Here is a 17,269-nt window from a genome sequence, read left to right on the forward strand (position 1 = left end):
CTTGTGCAAGACAATTTCTTAATATCTTCATTCAGTTGTGATTTCTTTTTGATTAACGCAGTGTATTATGCATCACAACCTGGAATATAATTGTATAACATTTAATTCTCTGCATTTATTTTTCTCTCTTTACTTATCATTTTCATTAACATAAATACACTGAGATGGAAAAAAATGGTTAAGTAAGAATTTATTTCTTTACAGGAGCAACTGGCATTGAAGACAGACTGCAAGAGGGTGTTCCTGAAACAATTGCTGCACTTATTAGTGCTGGGATTGTTGTTTGGGTGCTAACAGGTGACAAACCAGAGACTGCTATCAATGTAGCATATTCAGCACGCCTCTTTCAGCCTCAAATGGAACTAATTAAGTTATCAGCTCGGTCACGAGATCAAGCAGAAAGTGCCATTCTGTTCTACCTCTCCAAAGTGCAACAGGAAAGCTCTATTGGCACATCGTCCTCAAGCACGTGAGTATATTTTCTGTCTGTGTGTAGTATAATCTCTTTTTGTGAAGAAAGTGATGAGACTACTGCACCAACAAATTTCCACCATTACCCACAATTACTTCAACAAATTCAGGAATTTCCATTATAACATTCCCTTCCCCTGTTTTCCATTCGCAGAAAGGGGAAGGATGACTGTTCTGTCTTGAAAATAAACTTGAAAATAAAATGTACTACACTCTAGGCATAGTAAACCCAGGAATAAAAGCACCAGTCTTTTTAAGCGCTCTTAGAGAAGCTTGTGAAATGGCAGCCAAGCTGTAGAAAACTGTATTGTGAAGTGCAGAGATGAGGACGCATTTGCATGGAGATAGTAGGAAACCAGACAAGGGAAGTGAGAGGGGCAGGGAGAGGGGAGGGGGAAGAGAGGGGAGGGGAGGGGAGGGGAGGAGAGTAAAGGGGTAGAGAGGGGAGGGTAGGGGAGAATGCTGTATTTCGCCACAGACTCGGCATTCAGGACTGAAACTCATATACAAAGTGTTGCATCAAGGAAAGCAGTTGGCTAAAAGACTGCAAATACTTGGAAAGACAACATGGTACAAAAAAAGTAAAGAAGGGTTGAGATGGAAGCATATGTAAAATAAAGTAAGTTTTGCAGAGGCTAGCCTGTGAGTGGGGAGTACAGCTCCAAAAGGTAGGGAACTTAAAAGTTTAAAACCCTATGACACTGTTACTAATGATGGGAAGGTTAATTGACGGCATGAGGTAGAAACACAGAGTATTGAAGAGATTGTAAGAGGACTGTGGTAAAAGACAAAAGCTTAAAACGAATTGGTAGTAATTGTGGAAGGAAGTATGTAGTGAAACTAGTGAAGCAAATAACGTATCCATATTACATTGGCTTTCCTTCTCAGATCATGCTTTTTGAGGAACTGCAGTGGTTGGAAACTGATAACTTTCTTGTTTGCTTGAATGTCGTGTGAAAATGCTGCTAGTGGGAGATTGCAGCTGATGTAATGCATAGGTAGCTGTTAAGCAGATTGAGAATGGATAGTAATAACGTGAGTTAAGTTAACTTTTGCTTTTGTGTTTGTCCAGCAGTATAATGTTTTATGTCCTAACAGATGCACTGTGCCTTAGTTAAAGCTGCTTGGTAAACTTAGAACTCATAGAGGATTCCATAGCAACAGGTGTCATTTTCAGCTACAGTAGATTAGTTTAATTATATTCGGATGTCAATTCTATCCTGACCTTTGGATTACCCTAGTGTCATGTCAGAGGTAGCAGTACCGATTACTTTGGGTTTTTCCAGTGACATCATACAAGTTTCTTACTGTTTTTTTAGTGAATTCTACAAACAATGGTCTTGATATAACATATTTTAGTTCCAGGGGGCTGAACCAGGTTGGTGTCTTCACAAGACCTTCTGCTGGTAATGGTAACATAGGTTCCTCAGCTGGCCTCAGGCACGCTATGGTGGTTGATGGGAAGACATTAACGTAAGTTCAGGTCTTCATCAATAATCTCAATGAAGCAGTCTTCTGACGAAAAATGATGAAAAATGCATGATAATTTAGAACTGTTTTTCTCTCTTTATTACAGGTATATTCTGGACAGGCGTTCTAACCTGCAGAAACCTTTCCTCAAATTGACCCAGTATTGTACGTCAGTTCTGTGCTGCAGAACTACTCCTCTGCAGAAGGCCTACATTGTGCGAATTGTCAAAGAGCAACTAAAAATGCGGACTCTTGCCATTGGTATGTTGTAGTTTTTGTGATAAACAGCTGAAAAAAAGGATGTTGTTTGCTTTGGTTGAAAACAGTATATTCTGTGTTAATGTTTTTCCTTGTTTTATTTAAATGGAATGCAGGTGAGACACCCACTCTCTTATTAAATCCATTTCTGAAAAGATTATTAGCCGGCCGGTGTGGCTGAGCGGTTCTAGGTGCTTCAGTCTGGAACTGTGCGACCACTACGGTTGCAGATTTGAATCCTGCCTCAGGCATGGATGTGTGTGATGTCCTTAGGTTAGTTAGGTTTAAGTAGTTCTAAGTTCTAGGGGACTGATGACCTCAGATGTTAAGTCCCATAGTGCTCAGAGCCATTTGAACCAATTTGAAAAGATTATTGGCCATTATCTCCACTTGTGTAAACACTAATAATGAGTCATACTCAGTCTGAACTGGCTATGGAAACAATACGTTCATGCTTAATTACTAAATGGCACCAACTTATCAGATTGACTGACACAATGACACAAACCTACAAAGAATGTGTTCATGCTTAATTACTAAATGGCACTAACTGATCAGATTGATTGACACAGTGACAGAAACCTACAGTTCCCTTAGCATAAAAAGCACCGGGGAAAGAGCAAGAGGAAGCAGAATTGTTAAAAAAAGTCATAAAAAACAATGGGGAAAGAGCAGGAGGAAGCAGAATTACTTAAAACACTCTCTTTCTCTTTTTTCAGCAAATCAACTACATTGGGTCTTCAAAGACTGTTGACTATGGATTTTGGGAAGTTAGATGCTTGGGGGGGGGGGGGGATTCTTGGTGGGCTTAAAAATGTGAGTGGGGATTGGAGGTTATGGTGAACGCCCTCGAGTGGATCACTACGGCAGAGCTGTAGTTGGAGTAGTCAGACAGTTGGCAAAAGATGTCTGTCAGGTAGTCACTGTGGTTCATCACAACAGTATCAGAGCCTTTGTCTGCAGGGAGGATGATTAAGTCAGGTCTCTTTCTGGGCTGTGAATGGCTGTCCTTTCTCTGGTGAGAGGGTGGTGTTAGTGGAAAGGGACCTGTGGGGAGGATGGTGGGGCCAAGTTGGAGATCAAGGAATTCCTGGAATGTGACCAATGGCTAGTTAGATGGTGAGGGGGGGGGGGGCAGTTCCCATTGTATGTTGATAAGAATTGGGAGAGGCATGGTTTGGGGCTTCGGTTGAAAGGATTGGTAGCAAAGAAGCATTTCCTATAAAGAAAGCAAACATATGATAATTTCATTTGCATATTCCTCATTGACAGTCCTGAAACTCAAACATGTGAGATGTCTTCAGTGTTTTATCATTTTAGTAAACTGTTCTCAAAGATGTTAAATTGTAGAATAATTGTGTACTACACTTACTAAATGGGAAAATACAGTAGGTCATTTTAATTCAATTCATACCTCAAGTATATCATTTTAACCAAGAATAGTCACAAATACTTTGAGTCCTTTTTGAGTGATTTGTTTTGAAGCAATATCTTGGGAATGTATCCTAGGTCGTGTAAAATGTAATTTTTTCCAGGAGTGTATGCAATATTACTGCAGTTGTTTGAACTGAATTGACACACGACTTCATAGAACTTTTCCTCATTTTTAGACCTGTTTGTTTGACTATTATTTAGCATAAGATAAAAGGACAAAAATCTGCCTGCTGTACATTCTGTAGTTGCATTTGTAACTAACAATCACTGATAACAGTTCGTTTTTACGTTCAGAAAAATAGATGGTTTTTGACTGTACTCTTTGTGTCGATCACTTTGCGCTGTTAATGGATCGGAGATGTATTGTTATTGTCTTTTCTGTGGTACTTTCATTTAGTAGTCATTATGAAGTGAATCCATCTTCTGTTTTAGGTGATGGTGCTAATGATGTATCAATGATACAGACAGCTGATGTTGGAATTGGTATATCTGGCCAGGAAGGTCGGCAGGCTGTGATGGCATCTGACTTTGCCTTATCAAGATTCAAGTTCCTTGGTAGGCTGCTTCTGGTGCATGGACACTGGTGCTATGACCGTTTAGCTCGGATGGTGCTATATTTCTTTTATAAAAATGCTGTGAGTTTGAATGATAACTCAGTGATCTGTTCTTTAAGACTCATTTGAGGACATGAATAACTTTCCAAATCATTTATGCTTTTGTTTCAGACTTTTGTATTTCTCATTTTTTGGTACCAGCTTTATTGTGGTTTCTCTGGAGCAGTGATGATTGACCAAATGTACCTGATGCTCTATAACCTTCTCTTCACATCACTTCCTCCTATAGCTATTGGTACGTTTTTGCTTTAAACTATTATTAATAAACTAAAGCAAATTAATACATTTCCAGCACGTACAGTTTAGAATAATTTAAATTACATGGTATGTGCAATATTCACATTCTGGGGAGGGGAGGATTAATGTGAATTGGCAGTAACTGCAAGAAAGGCTTTTCTCGGGTTTTCAGTAAAATGGGTAAGAAAACAAATCATTGATTTTTCGGAACACTGGTCTGAGGAGGATTTTGGATACTTGTTACTTCTTTTTACTGTCTTGATCTTCAAAAAAGAGTTAATTACTTTGGAAAATAAAAAAAAGTGCTCTGTATCATTCTTTTCCAGTTCAGACTGTGCGATGAATGGCAATCTATTTTTTTACTCGTTTATAAGTTGTATGCTATGTATGATGATATTAACTATGAAAAATCTGCAAATACAGTTGCAAAAGTAAAGGTATTTTATTTTTAGAAATTTCTCAGCAGTGGTTATACAGTAAGGATCAGTTTTAAATTGCTAGTTGCCATCTAATGGGAATTTTTTATCCTTAAAACTTACTAATCGATAAGCCTTTTCCTTCTTTAACAATCAGAATCCAACAGGTTTTCATTGTGTGTAGATTTAAATAATTTATGTAATGAACAGGAAATCCATCAAGCAAACTGTGTATTGTGTAGTTATTTACAATATTTTTAAACATAAATAATTTGGTTGAGACATGTTTACCATAAACTTAAGTATCTGATTTAATCTGTAGTCTACAGTTCTAAATGCATTTTTTCCACATTGTTACCCAAAAATAGCAGTTACTACATAAAAGCTTCTAGTGAGGAATAATACTATGATGAAGTGTAATTTCCTTTTTTATCAGTGCTATATCCCTACTGTGGAAGTTTCTCTGTTTAAATGGTTTGTAAATTTTTATACTGTACGCTGAGGTGACAAAAGTTGTGGGATACCTTCTCATGTCATGTCTTCCTCATTTTGCCCAGTATAGTACAGCAACTCATGTGGAATACACTCAGCGAGTTATTGGAAATCCCCTGCATAAGTATTGAGCCGTGCTGCCTCTATGGCAGTCCATAATCGTGAAAGTGTTGTCATTTCAGGATTTTATGCACGAACTGACCTCTCGATTATGTCCCATAAATGTTTGATGGGATTCATATTGGGCGATCTGATTGGTCATATTATTTGCTTGAAATGTTGAGAATGTTCTTCAAACCAGTCGTGAACAGCTATGGCCCAGTGACATTGCGCTTTGTCATCCATAAGAATTCCATCTTTTAATGGCTTTAAATGGTCTCCAAGTAGCTAACATAACCGTTTCCAGCTTGTGATCTGTTCAGTTCGACCAGACGACCTAGTCCATTTCACTCAAACACAGCTAGCTCACTCCATTATGGAGCCACTGCCAGCTTGTGCAGTCACTAGTTGACAACATGATTCCATGGCTTTATGGGGTCTGCGCTGTAGTCAGACCCTACCATCAGCTCTTACCAACTGAAATTGTGACTCACCTGACCAAACCATGGTTTTCTACTTGGGTAGGTTACAACCAGTATGGCCACGAGCCCAGTAGAGGCACGGTACGGTCATGCCATGCTGTTAGCAAAGACACTAGTGTTGGCCGTCTGCTGCCGTAGCCTATTAATGCCCAATTTCATCACAATATCCTAATGGACACGTTTATCATACATCCTACATTGGTTTCTGTGGTTAATCCATATTGTGTTGCTTGTCGGATAGCAGTGACAAGTCTACACAAACACTGCTGCTCTCAGTCTTTACATGAAGGCTGTCGGTCCTTGTGTTGTCTGTGGTGGGAGATAATGCTCGAAATTTGGTATTCTTGGCACACTCCTGATGCGGTGGATTGTGGATATTAAATTCCCCAATGACTGTATTGGGTATAATTTCAGAACCAGCCATGTTCAGCTGACAGTTCTCTACAGCTTCGTGTTATGTGATACAGACATCTTTTTGGGTACTTGTTTTACGAGTTGGGGCATCACTTAGAATCCCCAGTTATTACAGCAGTAATATTTTACACCTACTGTTTACCTTAAACAACTAGAATCAGGGGGAATATTGGGACAGAATACATTTATGATAAATGTAACATATATTATTCAACAAGACATTTTCTTTTTTCAGGTGTATATGATCAAGATGTCCCAGAGCAGATCCTGCTGGCTCAGCCATCGCTCTATAACCAGGGACGCCTTGGATTGGTCTACCAGCCTCATTCTTTCTGGGTTACAATGGCAGATTCTCTGTATCAGAGCATAGTCATTTTCTTCATATGTGAAGCAGTAAGTTATCTTCAGAATAAATAGTGCTTAGCTTCCATTTGATTGCAAAGTAGACAAACCAAAAGTCACAATACCTTCCTCCATCTGTGAGAGAAATTCACATTCTAAGAAGGATACTATCAATCAGTTTTGTGATGAAGAAAAGACTGAAGATACATATAATTGTGAAACAAGATGTTCTACATGAATATGCCAATATTTTCAAAGAAAAGATGTGGTTCAAAATATATCAATTCTAAGAAATTCTTATTATTGAATTAATTAATTTCTCAGTTTCATGTATTATTTGTACAGTTGGTCAGAATACTGTGGTATGGGCTAGTTTGAAAACTTCATTATGTATAAATAGTCCGTGTGTGTACCTACTTGCCGATCATTTATGAAGAACAGTGGCATATACATTAGTCACCAGCAGCCCTGGATCTACGGTATTTCTGAACCGGGGCAAAAACGTGATAGTGGCTCATCAGAAAATTTGCACTCTTCGTTGCCAATTAGCTAATAACTTTTTCTTTTGTGTGACATAAACTTAAAGATAGGAAATATAAAACCAGTAATGACAAGAGACATATAAGACAGTACACATTTCTTCAATCCACAGGTTCCAGCATTTTTTTCTCTCTAATCTTGCTACAGCTATGCATGGTGTACTTTCCTTTCTACGAAAGAATCTATTACCTCATCAAAGTTCATCAAACGTTTTGCTACATGAAAAATCAAAATATAGTTGTCTAATATTGAAAAAGCTGTTAATATGAATAGTACCTGAGACTGGCATGGTTTCTTGATTTGATTATGTCTATTTTGTCACTGTCTGCTAGATAAAACAAAATAGACTTTTCTAAGATTGCAGCAATTGTAACACATGCCAAATAAGCGAGACTGTTTGGCACAAATGGTCATTTTTATCTACCTCATTTACGTAAATAACATGACAGAATGTAATTCACATAGTACAAATATCAAATGCCTATTAGGCCTACTACAAGCAAAAAGTTTTATGTTAGGAAATAGTTTCACATTTCCTTCATACACTCCAGTTTCTCAAGCATGAAATCGAAAGTAATAGTACGGAATTTTTATATAAATTTGGAATTGTCATATTCTTCCATATAATTTGTGTGATGTCCCCATTTCTTCTCTTTCCTTGTTCTGACAAACAACCTTGTCATCACTAACTTTGCAACTATTTCCTGTCATTGTAAAACCTTATTCTCTGGTTAACTTCACTAACGCTGCCAGAATCAGCGGTTCAGTTGTCCTGTATTTATTCTCTGGTTGGGCATTATTACATGTTCGTACAATGTGTTTTCTGCTCTGTTCTGAGAATAGGACTTAAGCTGCTCCTAATTAGGGACTCTAGTACTGGCCCTTAGTGGTTTAGCAATCTGGTAAAAATTTTCTGTTAAAATTCATTTTCTAGGATACATCAACAAGATAATATGTAATCTTTCTTACCTGTTATTCCTGTTAGTCATTTATTTCCACTCTGATAATCTCAATCTATGGGTTTCGCTAATAATAATAACAGTGCTGATCATTTGCACACCTAATCAACCACATGAACAAACAGCGATTGGCATTCCCCATTCGAGTTTGTTCGGCTCAGCTCGTACAGCCCCATTCCGTTTTGCCTGTGGGAAATTTTTTTTTATAGGGATTCCCCTGGGAGAGACGTCATGTACACTATGCATGAATTCAAAAATCAACTTAGAATGTTCAAAAGCAAACTGGTATGCATTTCAAAATCATATGAATAATCTATAGACCAAGATGCGCTGAGTGCTGGGTGCTTTGTGGAACAGGTTTTTTTCTTCAAGAGTATGAATTTGGCACTACCTGAAATTGCCACCTGGGGCATATACCCTGATTTGCCCACCCTCCCCACCATCCTCAGATCTGAGCCTAGTCACCAGAAATGAAGATGGAAATGTTTGATTCCAGTTCTACTAACCAACAAAAATAAATGCTTCTGCTACATGTGCCACTACTGAAATACATTTAACTTCAACAACAAAAGTAAATATATTGTCTTCTTGGTTGTACATGTGACTCGTGTTACGTATAAACAGTTTGTGGCTGGGCTTTCCATTTTTTTTGTTTTAAGTGCCCACAGAATAAAAGCTGCTGTTTAGAAGGAAAAAATTTCAGTTCAAGTTTAAAATTTGCTTTGCTGCATGCCAGACGTTTTATGTTGTTGTGCAAATGATCAAAGACTTCGGTGGCTCCTTATTGCACAAAGTTTTGAACAAACAACATTTGTAATCATTAGTAAAACAAAACATTTTTAAAAATTTCTTCAGTTGTTTTCTCTCTAACAGGCATTTTTATAAAATTTGTATAATCTGAAAAGTAATAAAAACACTAATTGTACTCTACATGTGTTGCTTGTTTACATTTACTAGATAATTCATTTGAATTTTATGTATGATACTTCAATGAAAATTTTCGATAAACCAATACCCTTTTAGCTCTGTCTGACATATATATCATCCGGTCACACAGTCAGTAATCTTTCCTCTTGATGACTGATATTAACATTACAGTCAGACCAGAAATATTGTGGCCTCAATCCACAAGACTAATCGTTTGAACACACTTAATGTATGTGGCATTTTCAAATTTTAAGTTATTGCTGTAAGCAAATACGATACCTGATGGTTTCTTGTAAGAGACAAACCTATTGCTCAAGTATAAAAGCTTTACTTGATTATCCTAAATGGGAATGTTAGTGCTTGAGAAATCCAAAGAATAGTCAAACCTCTGGCCTCATTACTTCAAAAACATGTGTAATCCAGAAGCAAAAGCTTAATTTCCATCTGGTAACTACTGAATATGTAAGTTAAATCTCAATCACGCTAACACGTGAAATTATACCATACCTGGCTTGGGGCTACACATTTTTTAATTTTTTGTTTTATTTGTTTATTCTTTTTTTTTTGGGGGGGGGGGGGGGGGAGAATCTGGTTTTTGCCAATATGATATATCTGTAGAGTGTATACATTCTGAAGTTCTATAAATAATACGTTCTATCATCACCCTTACCACCCTTATCACCCAGCCACTTGTCACCTACCTCCAGATAAAGGACTCTTCTACACGTTTCATGCATCACACCCTTAAGCAACATGCATCCATGTTGCTAGTGCATATTTTCTGATGTCACCTACAAAGCTCTTTGCATTGGTCTTTTCTTGTCCCTTGGAAACTTCCTTGGTCCATTGACCATCCATTCACCTGGCTCCATCTCTCACCTTACGTAAGTTTCAGTTTCATAGCAGTCCAGTCTGTTTCGTGATCAACTTGTTTTTGTATTGTATCCCTCAGGAACTCCCAACATGCGCCTCTAAATTGCACAGTGAGCAACATTAAGGTTTTTGAAGGCTTTTCACCATAAAATTCTGTCTTACTGCATGATGGTGATAAGCTCTATTCATAACCTTTCTTTTCCAGCCCCCTTGGGATCTTAGTTTAATAAACCCTATTTAGTTTGCTAAAAGCGCCTCATGACATGTGTACTGTTGTGTTTATTTCTTTTGCTGACCAGACACTGTCTTCAGCTGTCCAAAATATAAAATTTCAACAAATGGTTTTGTGTCATTGTTTTCCATTTGTACAGTTTTATTTTCGATGTGTTCTTTGTATGTTAAGTCATATCGTAATTTATTTCCAGGCCTACTTAAACTTGTTCTATTACTTTTTTTTCCAGACCATGTGACAATTAATACCCATTGCTCCTTTAAAATTTTTTTTCACTACTTGCACATTGTCCAGTATGTTTTATCATCTTCTGATGCCAGGATGAACCCTGGCAGGATTAAATTTTTTTTCATTTGCTGAGAGTTTCAGTAATTATCTTGTAAATAGTTGAAAGAAGCCTGATGTATCCACAGATTTTTTTATATCATGTGTGCCTCTTTCTTAAGATGTAGGGTACTTAAATCTCTCTTTCAGTCTTGCGGAATTGTCTTATTTTACAGAAATTTTGTAAACATTTTTACATGTTGCATTTGTATTACTTTGCTGTACATCCACTGAAATACCGTCATCTCCAACACCTTTCCCTTTATTCCTGAAATGGCTCTTCACACCCAATCTGATAAGACTGCCAAAATGTCTTAATTTGATTATTAACTATTTGTACTTCTGGTTTGCTCAATGAGAGAGCTTTGTGGAGGGCAAAAGTTAGGAAAGTATAAAAGTGTGTCTATGTCAAGACTGTAACAAGTTCTCTCTTACTTACTGGAAGCAGATAAGCTTTCAGAGGTGCCACTCAGAGAATCTAAAGAAAAGGAGGGGAAGCCGCAACAAAAAGTGAACAGCCAAATCCCACTCCACCATCTTGTGGTGTCAAACAGTACGTCTGCGGACTGTGAAGAGTCATCAGCCACTAATTTCTTGATGTAGAATGCACCACCACTGCCAGTCATCAAGATACGTGTGTAGAAGGCAATTGACATTTGTTCTAGTAAGAGCAGAGGAAGGGAATTGCCCAGACCTCAAGGAGTGAGTGTATGGTGTATTCCAGTGCCTATGGCAAGGTTTTAACAATTTATTATTGTTACAAAGGTTATCTGCTGGTGACAAGGAAGAGTCTAGTTGCGTATGTTGCTCTTAACACATCCTGGGATGAACTGAAGCGATGGGAAATGATTAAACCCATCATCAGAGGCTCACCCTGGCTGGTGGCACTGGATATTTTGCATGAAATTGCTGCAGATTTAGGATTGAGAGCTACTTCTGATTGCACCAAATACTAGTGCAGCAGTTCTTGGGATCTTGCTGGCATAAGAGGAATACTGACAGCTTCAGTCTAAAGGAGCCCCAAATGTTATGATGACAGTGGAACCAGTGCCATGCAATTAAGACATCCCCGTGCAGTGCTTCAACTGCTAACTGTGGCCAAGTACTGCAGTAAGAGACCATTTCTGTGGAATGAGCTGGCAATTACATTAGTTTTGAATGAAATAGTGGCAAAAGAGAATCTCCGCAATGCAAAACCTTCAGCAGTGGGCAGTGAACATGTGGCCAGCTGGAGGGGATGCAGAATCTTTGTGGAGATACATTGCTTCCAGCTGGAAAAGAGGTCATGAAAGGTGTTTGTTGGCAAACCATCCTGCACACAAGGAGAAACCAGCACTGAGTAAGCTCTGTGTGACTGTGAACTTGGCTCACAGTTCAAGCAGCTGCCAGTGGGTGGGGTTGGTGCGGGTGCACCCCATCTGTGAGTATGAGTATGTGAGTGGTGTGCACCAAGGTGCAAGCAGGCAGTTGGCTAGGATGAAGGAGAAGTAGAAGAACATAGCTGCAGCCAGCTGCCCAAGTGAGATGACAACCATCACACACCAATTACTGGTCACAACTGGCACCACATTCTTATCCAGAGCTGGAACGGAACAGGCAAGAAATAATTGACACTCTGCTTTACAAGCTGTGAGCTGTGCCAACTAATGTACACTGTAGTAGACAAAGTGATGCTAGATGGATGCACACAAAGAAGAGATTGGCACCAGAGTTTGTTGAACTTGTCTTCCATGATTTAACACAGCTGTTCCAGCCAAGGCTTTAGAATGTTTCCCTTGGCTACAAGTTGAATGTTGCAATGTCCCCCGTAAATTGCTTAATACAGAGATTAAATGAAAGTAAGTGCCTTCTTCCCCAAATCTAAATCACTCATGTCAAAACAACAAACCTAGACTGAAGCCCAATGGGACAGACATTCTCTGTCTGAATAGTTAACATTGTGTCTTGAAGTACTCGAATTTTAAAAGAAATTGTTCTATCTCCTTAATTACTTGTCTCAGTCACAATAATGTTTGCATTAGTTGTGATGAATATTGACTAGTTTCAGATGTGTTTGTTCATTTTGAAACAATTACCTTAGATTATGTCAGCATTGTTTCACAAATCAAGCATTTTGTGATGAATTTAATACTGTCTAAAGTCTTAGTCACTGGTTGTTTCTTCTTCTTCTTCTTCTTCTTCTTCTTCACGTAGACACAGGCCTCCTGTAAAGCCTACCAGGGCATGTATTTGTAAAATTCCAACACTGCATTGGATTGGCAAATAAGGTTGTTTCTCATCACCATTAACTCACATGCGAATGCGTTTGAGACAGAAAATTAAGGAAATAATAAGGTTAAATAAAGCTTTAGTGGTCTTCCTGTGAACAAAGTGTTGAAATTTTAAGTAATCTTTGAATGCTGCAAGGCAGAGAGAGGCTACTAAGAAACCAATGAAGTGAACACCGTAGGAGACAACTGGTGCTAGAATGTGTTGAGAATCAGAATGCTGATTTCTAGATGATGTCTGAAATTACTACATTTGCACAGTAGAGCACACTAATAAAGTTAAGAGAGTGTTTGTCAGTATTTACTCAGTTGAGCATCTTCAGCGTGAGTCAGCAGGTTGTGGCACAGTCTACTGTTTGTGTATGTAATGAGGCTGGATCCAAGAAGAGAAATATTACTGGAAGGGTAACATGAGCTATTAGCAGGTCTTGAACTCAAATTTTTATCGTGGAGAACAGGTGACCAACAGTGGGACTTGAGATGTGCCTTGTGGATTGGTTCAAGGCTTCAGAAGACCAGTTTCCTTTGCTATTGTGACTCATAGTTTTAATTTACGTGGAAACTGTTATTGGTACACAAAACAGTTCACTATGAAAATTTCATTCAGGAACAAACCCTTAAGTGGAAGGGAGGCATTGATAGATTAAGCTTTAAGTCAGAAATTGATGTTCAGGTGAATCAGGTAACTTTCTACAAAATGTGAAGACCTGAATCTCAGTTATGGCCCAGAACACATTTGTGTTCCAATAGCGAGTTTCATTTTGATTCATAACATATTCTGTTCCAGTGTTAGTCATTTCCAGGTTTTATCTTTGCCTCTTTCACTTACAGTTCTGTTTCTCTTATTGTAGCCTGTACTATACTACATTTAAATTCTTGATAACTAGCATAACTATAAATTTCAAAAGTTTGTTTTAGAATTCACATTACTTTTCACAGATTAGGTGTATGTTTACTGTTTCTCTTTCATGAGGCGTTCCTTGGATATACCTTATCTTCTCCTTTCACCTTTGCATCATTCATTAATACCCTGTATGATAAATTTTCAGGCTTACCATAACACAGAAGTTGGTATCTGGGAGTTCGGCACTACTGTGACTACCTCTTGTATGTTTGTGATGCTGTGCCATGTAGCTATTGAAACCAGATCTTGGGTAAGTAGATGTAAAATTCTTCTCATAACATTTCATCAGATTGTATTTTGTGTGTGATACATCGAATAAATCATAGTGGTTAATGGTAATGGTAAAGTGTGGCTCTTCAGTGATCCCCATGTTCTCAAGAGCATTTATTTGTGTTTTGCAGTGCATACAACCCCCCTGCCCCCCTCCATGCCCCCCCCCCTTCTCTCTCTCTCTCTCTCTCTCTCTCTCTCTCTCTCTCTCTCTCTCTCTCTCTCTCTCTCTCTCACACACACACACACACACACACACACACACACACACACAGACAGACAGACAGACAGACAGACAGAGAGAGAGAGAGAGAGAGAGAGAGAGAGAATCCTCCCCCTTCTCTCCCCTTAATTATTCCAACACAATTTAGTTGTGTATTATGCTAATTAATACGAATTTTACACACAGGAATTACAGACCTAGGCTGCAAATGGGCGTTGATTGAAATCAGTGAGGAAATTTGAAAATTTATACCAGACCAGGATTTGAGCCTGGGTCTTCTGCTTACTAAGACAGATGCTCTTACCACTGACCCATCCAGACACAGTGGTCATTGCAACTGCACGGACTACCGTAGCACATCTCGCGTCAAACAGAAATTCTCAAATTATCCACATATTACAGATGTAGTGTCCCTTGCCCATTATCGTGGTGTCTGTTCTTTCGGACATGTATGGAAGAACAAAAATACAAATTTGTTTTTGATTATCAGTTACTTAAAACCAGAGCGATGTGCACTAATTACTTATTGGATAATATCTTTCTGATATTGGCTTTTATTTATTTCCAGACTGTGATCCATCTTGCATCTATACTGTTGTCAATCACTGCCTTCTATGTTTTTTCACTTGTATATAACACAGTCTGTCTGCAATGCTTTGGACTACCAAGTAATTATTGGGTCATCCAACAGACAATTGGTTCAAGCATATACTGGGCATCAGTCTTCCTTTCAACTGTTATGGCGCTTCTACCCAGGTAAACATTGACAATGAAGAAACAAGGGAGAGATTGATAAAATGCTTTAATTGCATTTTGTGGAATATTTCATTATCTATACAGTAGCTGTGCTTTATCTTATTTAAGTGTCTTGAAGAGTTCATTATGTGTTTCTGTTTAAGCATTATATCCTCATTTTTTATTATTTCATGTGATCAGTTTCTAGTTTAGATATTTTTCTTGGGGCAGCCACTGACAATGACATTTGCAACAGTGATATTTCAGAATATTATTTTAAAAAAAAAGTTGCTTCAATCTCATTTTACTGTTTCAGGTTTGTTTGGCGGGTTGTGGAGACAACACTGTTTCCGAAAGATGTCGTAAGTGCTGTCTTGGATCACAAAGTCGCTGCACGGCGAGGTGAGGGATTCCTTGTGTCATGGTCTCGGTCTACTTCCACATCATCCATCTTCAGGTAACCTCAGACAGCTGACTGCTGTCATAATTTACAGGTTGAGCAGTAATTTGCAGTGTGGTAATGAGTATGTGATAATTGTTCTTTCAAAATTACAGTTGTAGTGGTATGCACTTACTGTGTGATAGTGATCGTCACTTGCTTTCCTTTATTTTATCTTTTGCTGTGTTGACAAAATTTTGAATTATTTATGGGTTTTATTGGTTTTGCTGGCTTATAAATGAGTTGCTGTTGTCTAATTTTGCTGAATTTAGAATTCATTTGTAGTTAACGAAAGAGAATTTTGTGAATCTAATACTTATTGCTTAGGACTCTAAATATTTAGTACTTATGACTGCAGTGTCAACAGCTGGTCATTTTTAAATGCTTTGGTGCACAAGAACATATTGCAAGGAAACAAAATCATTAAGATCCTATTTAATGATGTAAGAGACAAACTGTTAAAAAAAAATACAAATTGTAAGTCTGTTATTTATATTGTGTCATGTGACATTTTGATCTCAAATGCAAGCATTGGAAGGCAGATAAACATAGATTTGATATGTATGGTTGAAAATGACAAATCATAAAAATTGCCATTGCAGCTAATAAATACATTAATAGCTATCAACAGTATTTATCACATTAAACTTTTTTATAAAAGCTGTGGACCCTTGATTCATCAAACTAATTAAAGTGAATCAAATCAAATCATTTTCCTCAGTGTTACACACAACAGTAAACACCGCTTGTACATCTCAAAGCAAAGATTTAATTATTTATCATGAATCTTACTTGTACATTGGCAAAATATTGAGTAGAGGTTTCGAAATAACAATTATGAGTAGATAGAGATGGGATTGTAGTTTCTGTTTTATATGAAGAATCATGTCAGTTCAAGTGTTGCTGCTTTGATGAATGCCATATTGGTGTTTTTTGTTCAATACCATCAGCTTTGTCATTGTAATGCATAAGTGGTGCTTCTGTCATTATTGTTGGGACTAAAGAAGAAGAAGAAGAAGAAGAAGAAGAAGAAGAAGAAGAAGAAGAAGAGCAAAGACCTCAACTAGAGCTTCTTGTAGCTGAATGTTAATTTATTGGTATGTTACCAGATAAGCATGATTTCCCTATTTTACATGACCAAAAAAATTACATTTGTTACTAAAGTTTTGTAAGCTTTTTAAAAATAATCCTTTTTCTGATTTGCAACTGCAACTGCTCTGCCTGTAAATATTATAATTTCATAATTGTACAAATGATGAAGAAGGTAGACGTTCAAGGTACTGTAGTGTCAGTCAGCTGTCTGTGGAAAGCGCTCTGACATTTGTCGACAAATGTCTAGTTGTGCTTAACATTTCTGTCCTTGTTTCCCATTATCATATAAGGAAACTTCTAATGTATCACATACTCTTTCATGAATGGAACATAAATTACAACCATTATTATTTACAGTTACTAAAATCTGCATTAATTATTTTATTTTTCTTAAGAATTGACTAAAAATGTATGGATTATTTTGTGATAGTAATGGTAATTTCAATGAATGGATAATGAAGAAAAATGTTTATATTAAAATTTGTAGAAAAGTTGAGGCAGAATGTAATGCTAACTAAAATGCAGAAGTTCTGGGTCTAAAACTAAAGCAAGCTTGCACAAAAAGAAAACTTGGTAGTACTTCCTACTCCAGTTCTGTCACAGGACTATACTACCCCATCAAGGGCTAGGCCACCTGTGAAAGCAGCCATGCCACATACAAATTCTGCTGCAAACACTGCACACTTTCTTACGTCACTATCGCTACCAACCAGCTGTCCACCAGGATGAATGGCCACCACAAAACTGTGGCCAAG

The 17,269-nt window shown here is 37.7% G+C and overlaps 1 protein-coding gene across 3 annotated transcripts in view; it reads left to right on the forward strand.

The window, feature by feature from the left end:
• LOC126251324 (phospholipid-transporting ATPase VA) overlaps positions 1-17,269 on the forward strand; it is a 397,256-nt gene that overhangs the window by 364,589 nt on the left and 15,398 nt on the right. For 2 of the 3 annotated variants that reach the window (XM_049951657.1, XM_049951659.1), the window contains 9 exons: positions 205-469; positions 1,831-1,944; positions 2,048-2,202; positions 4,066-4,268; positions 4,359-4,482; positions 6,623-6,780; positions 13,901-14,005; positions 14,817-15,004; positions 15,300-15,440. In XM_049951657.1, coding sequence (XP_049807614.1) covers positions 205-469; positions 1,831-1,944; positions 2,048-2,202; positions 4,066-4,268; positions 4,359-4,482; positions 6,623-6,780; positions 13,901-14,005; positions 14,817-15,004; positions 15,300-15,440 — 1,453 coding nt within the window. The remainder of the gene's footprint in view (positions 1-204; positions 470-1,830; positions 1,945-2,047; positions 2,203-4,065; positions 4,269-4,358; positions 4,483-6,622; positions 6,781-13,900; positions 14,006-14,816; positions 15,005-15,299; positions 15,441-17,269) is intronic. The other variant, XM_049951658.1, reaches the window with a different exon arrangement.

Source organism: Schistocerca nitens, chromosome 4 (assembly GCF_023898315.1).
Source record: "Schistocerca nitens isolate TAMUIC-IGC-003100 chromosome 4, iqSchNite1.1, whole genome shotgun sequence".
Lineage (NCBI taxonomy): Eukaryota > Metazoa > Arthropoda > Insecta > Orthoptera > Acrididae > Schistocerca > Schistocerca nitens.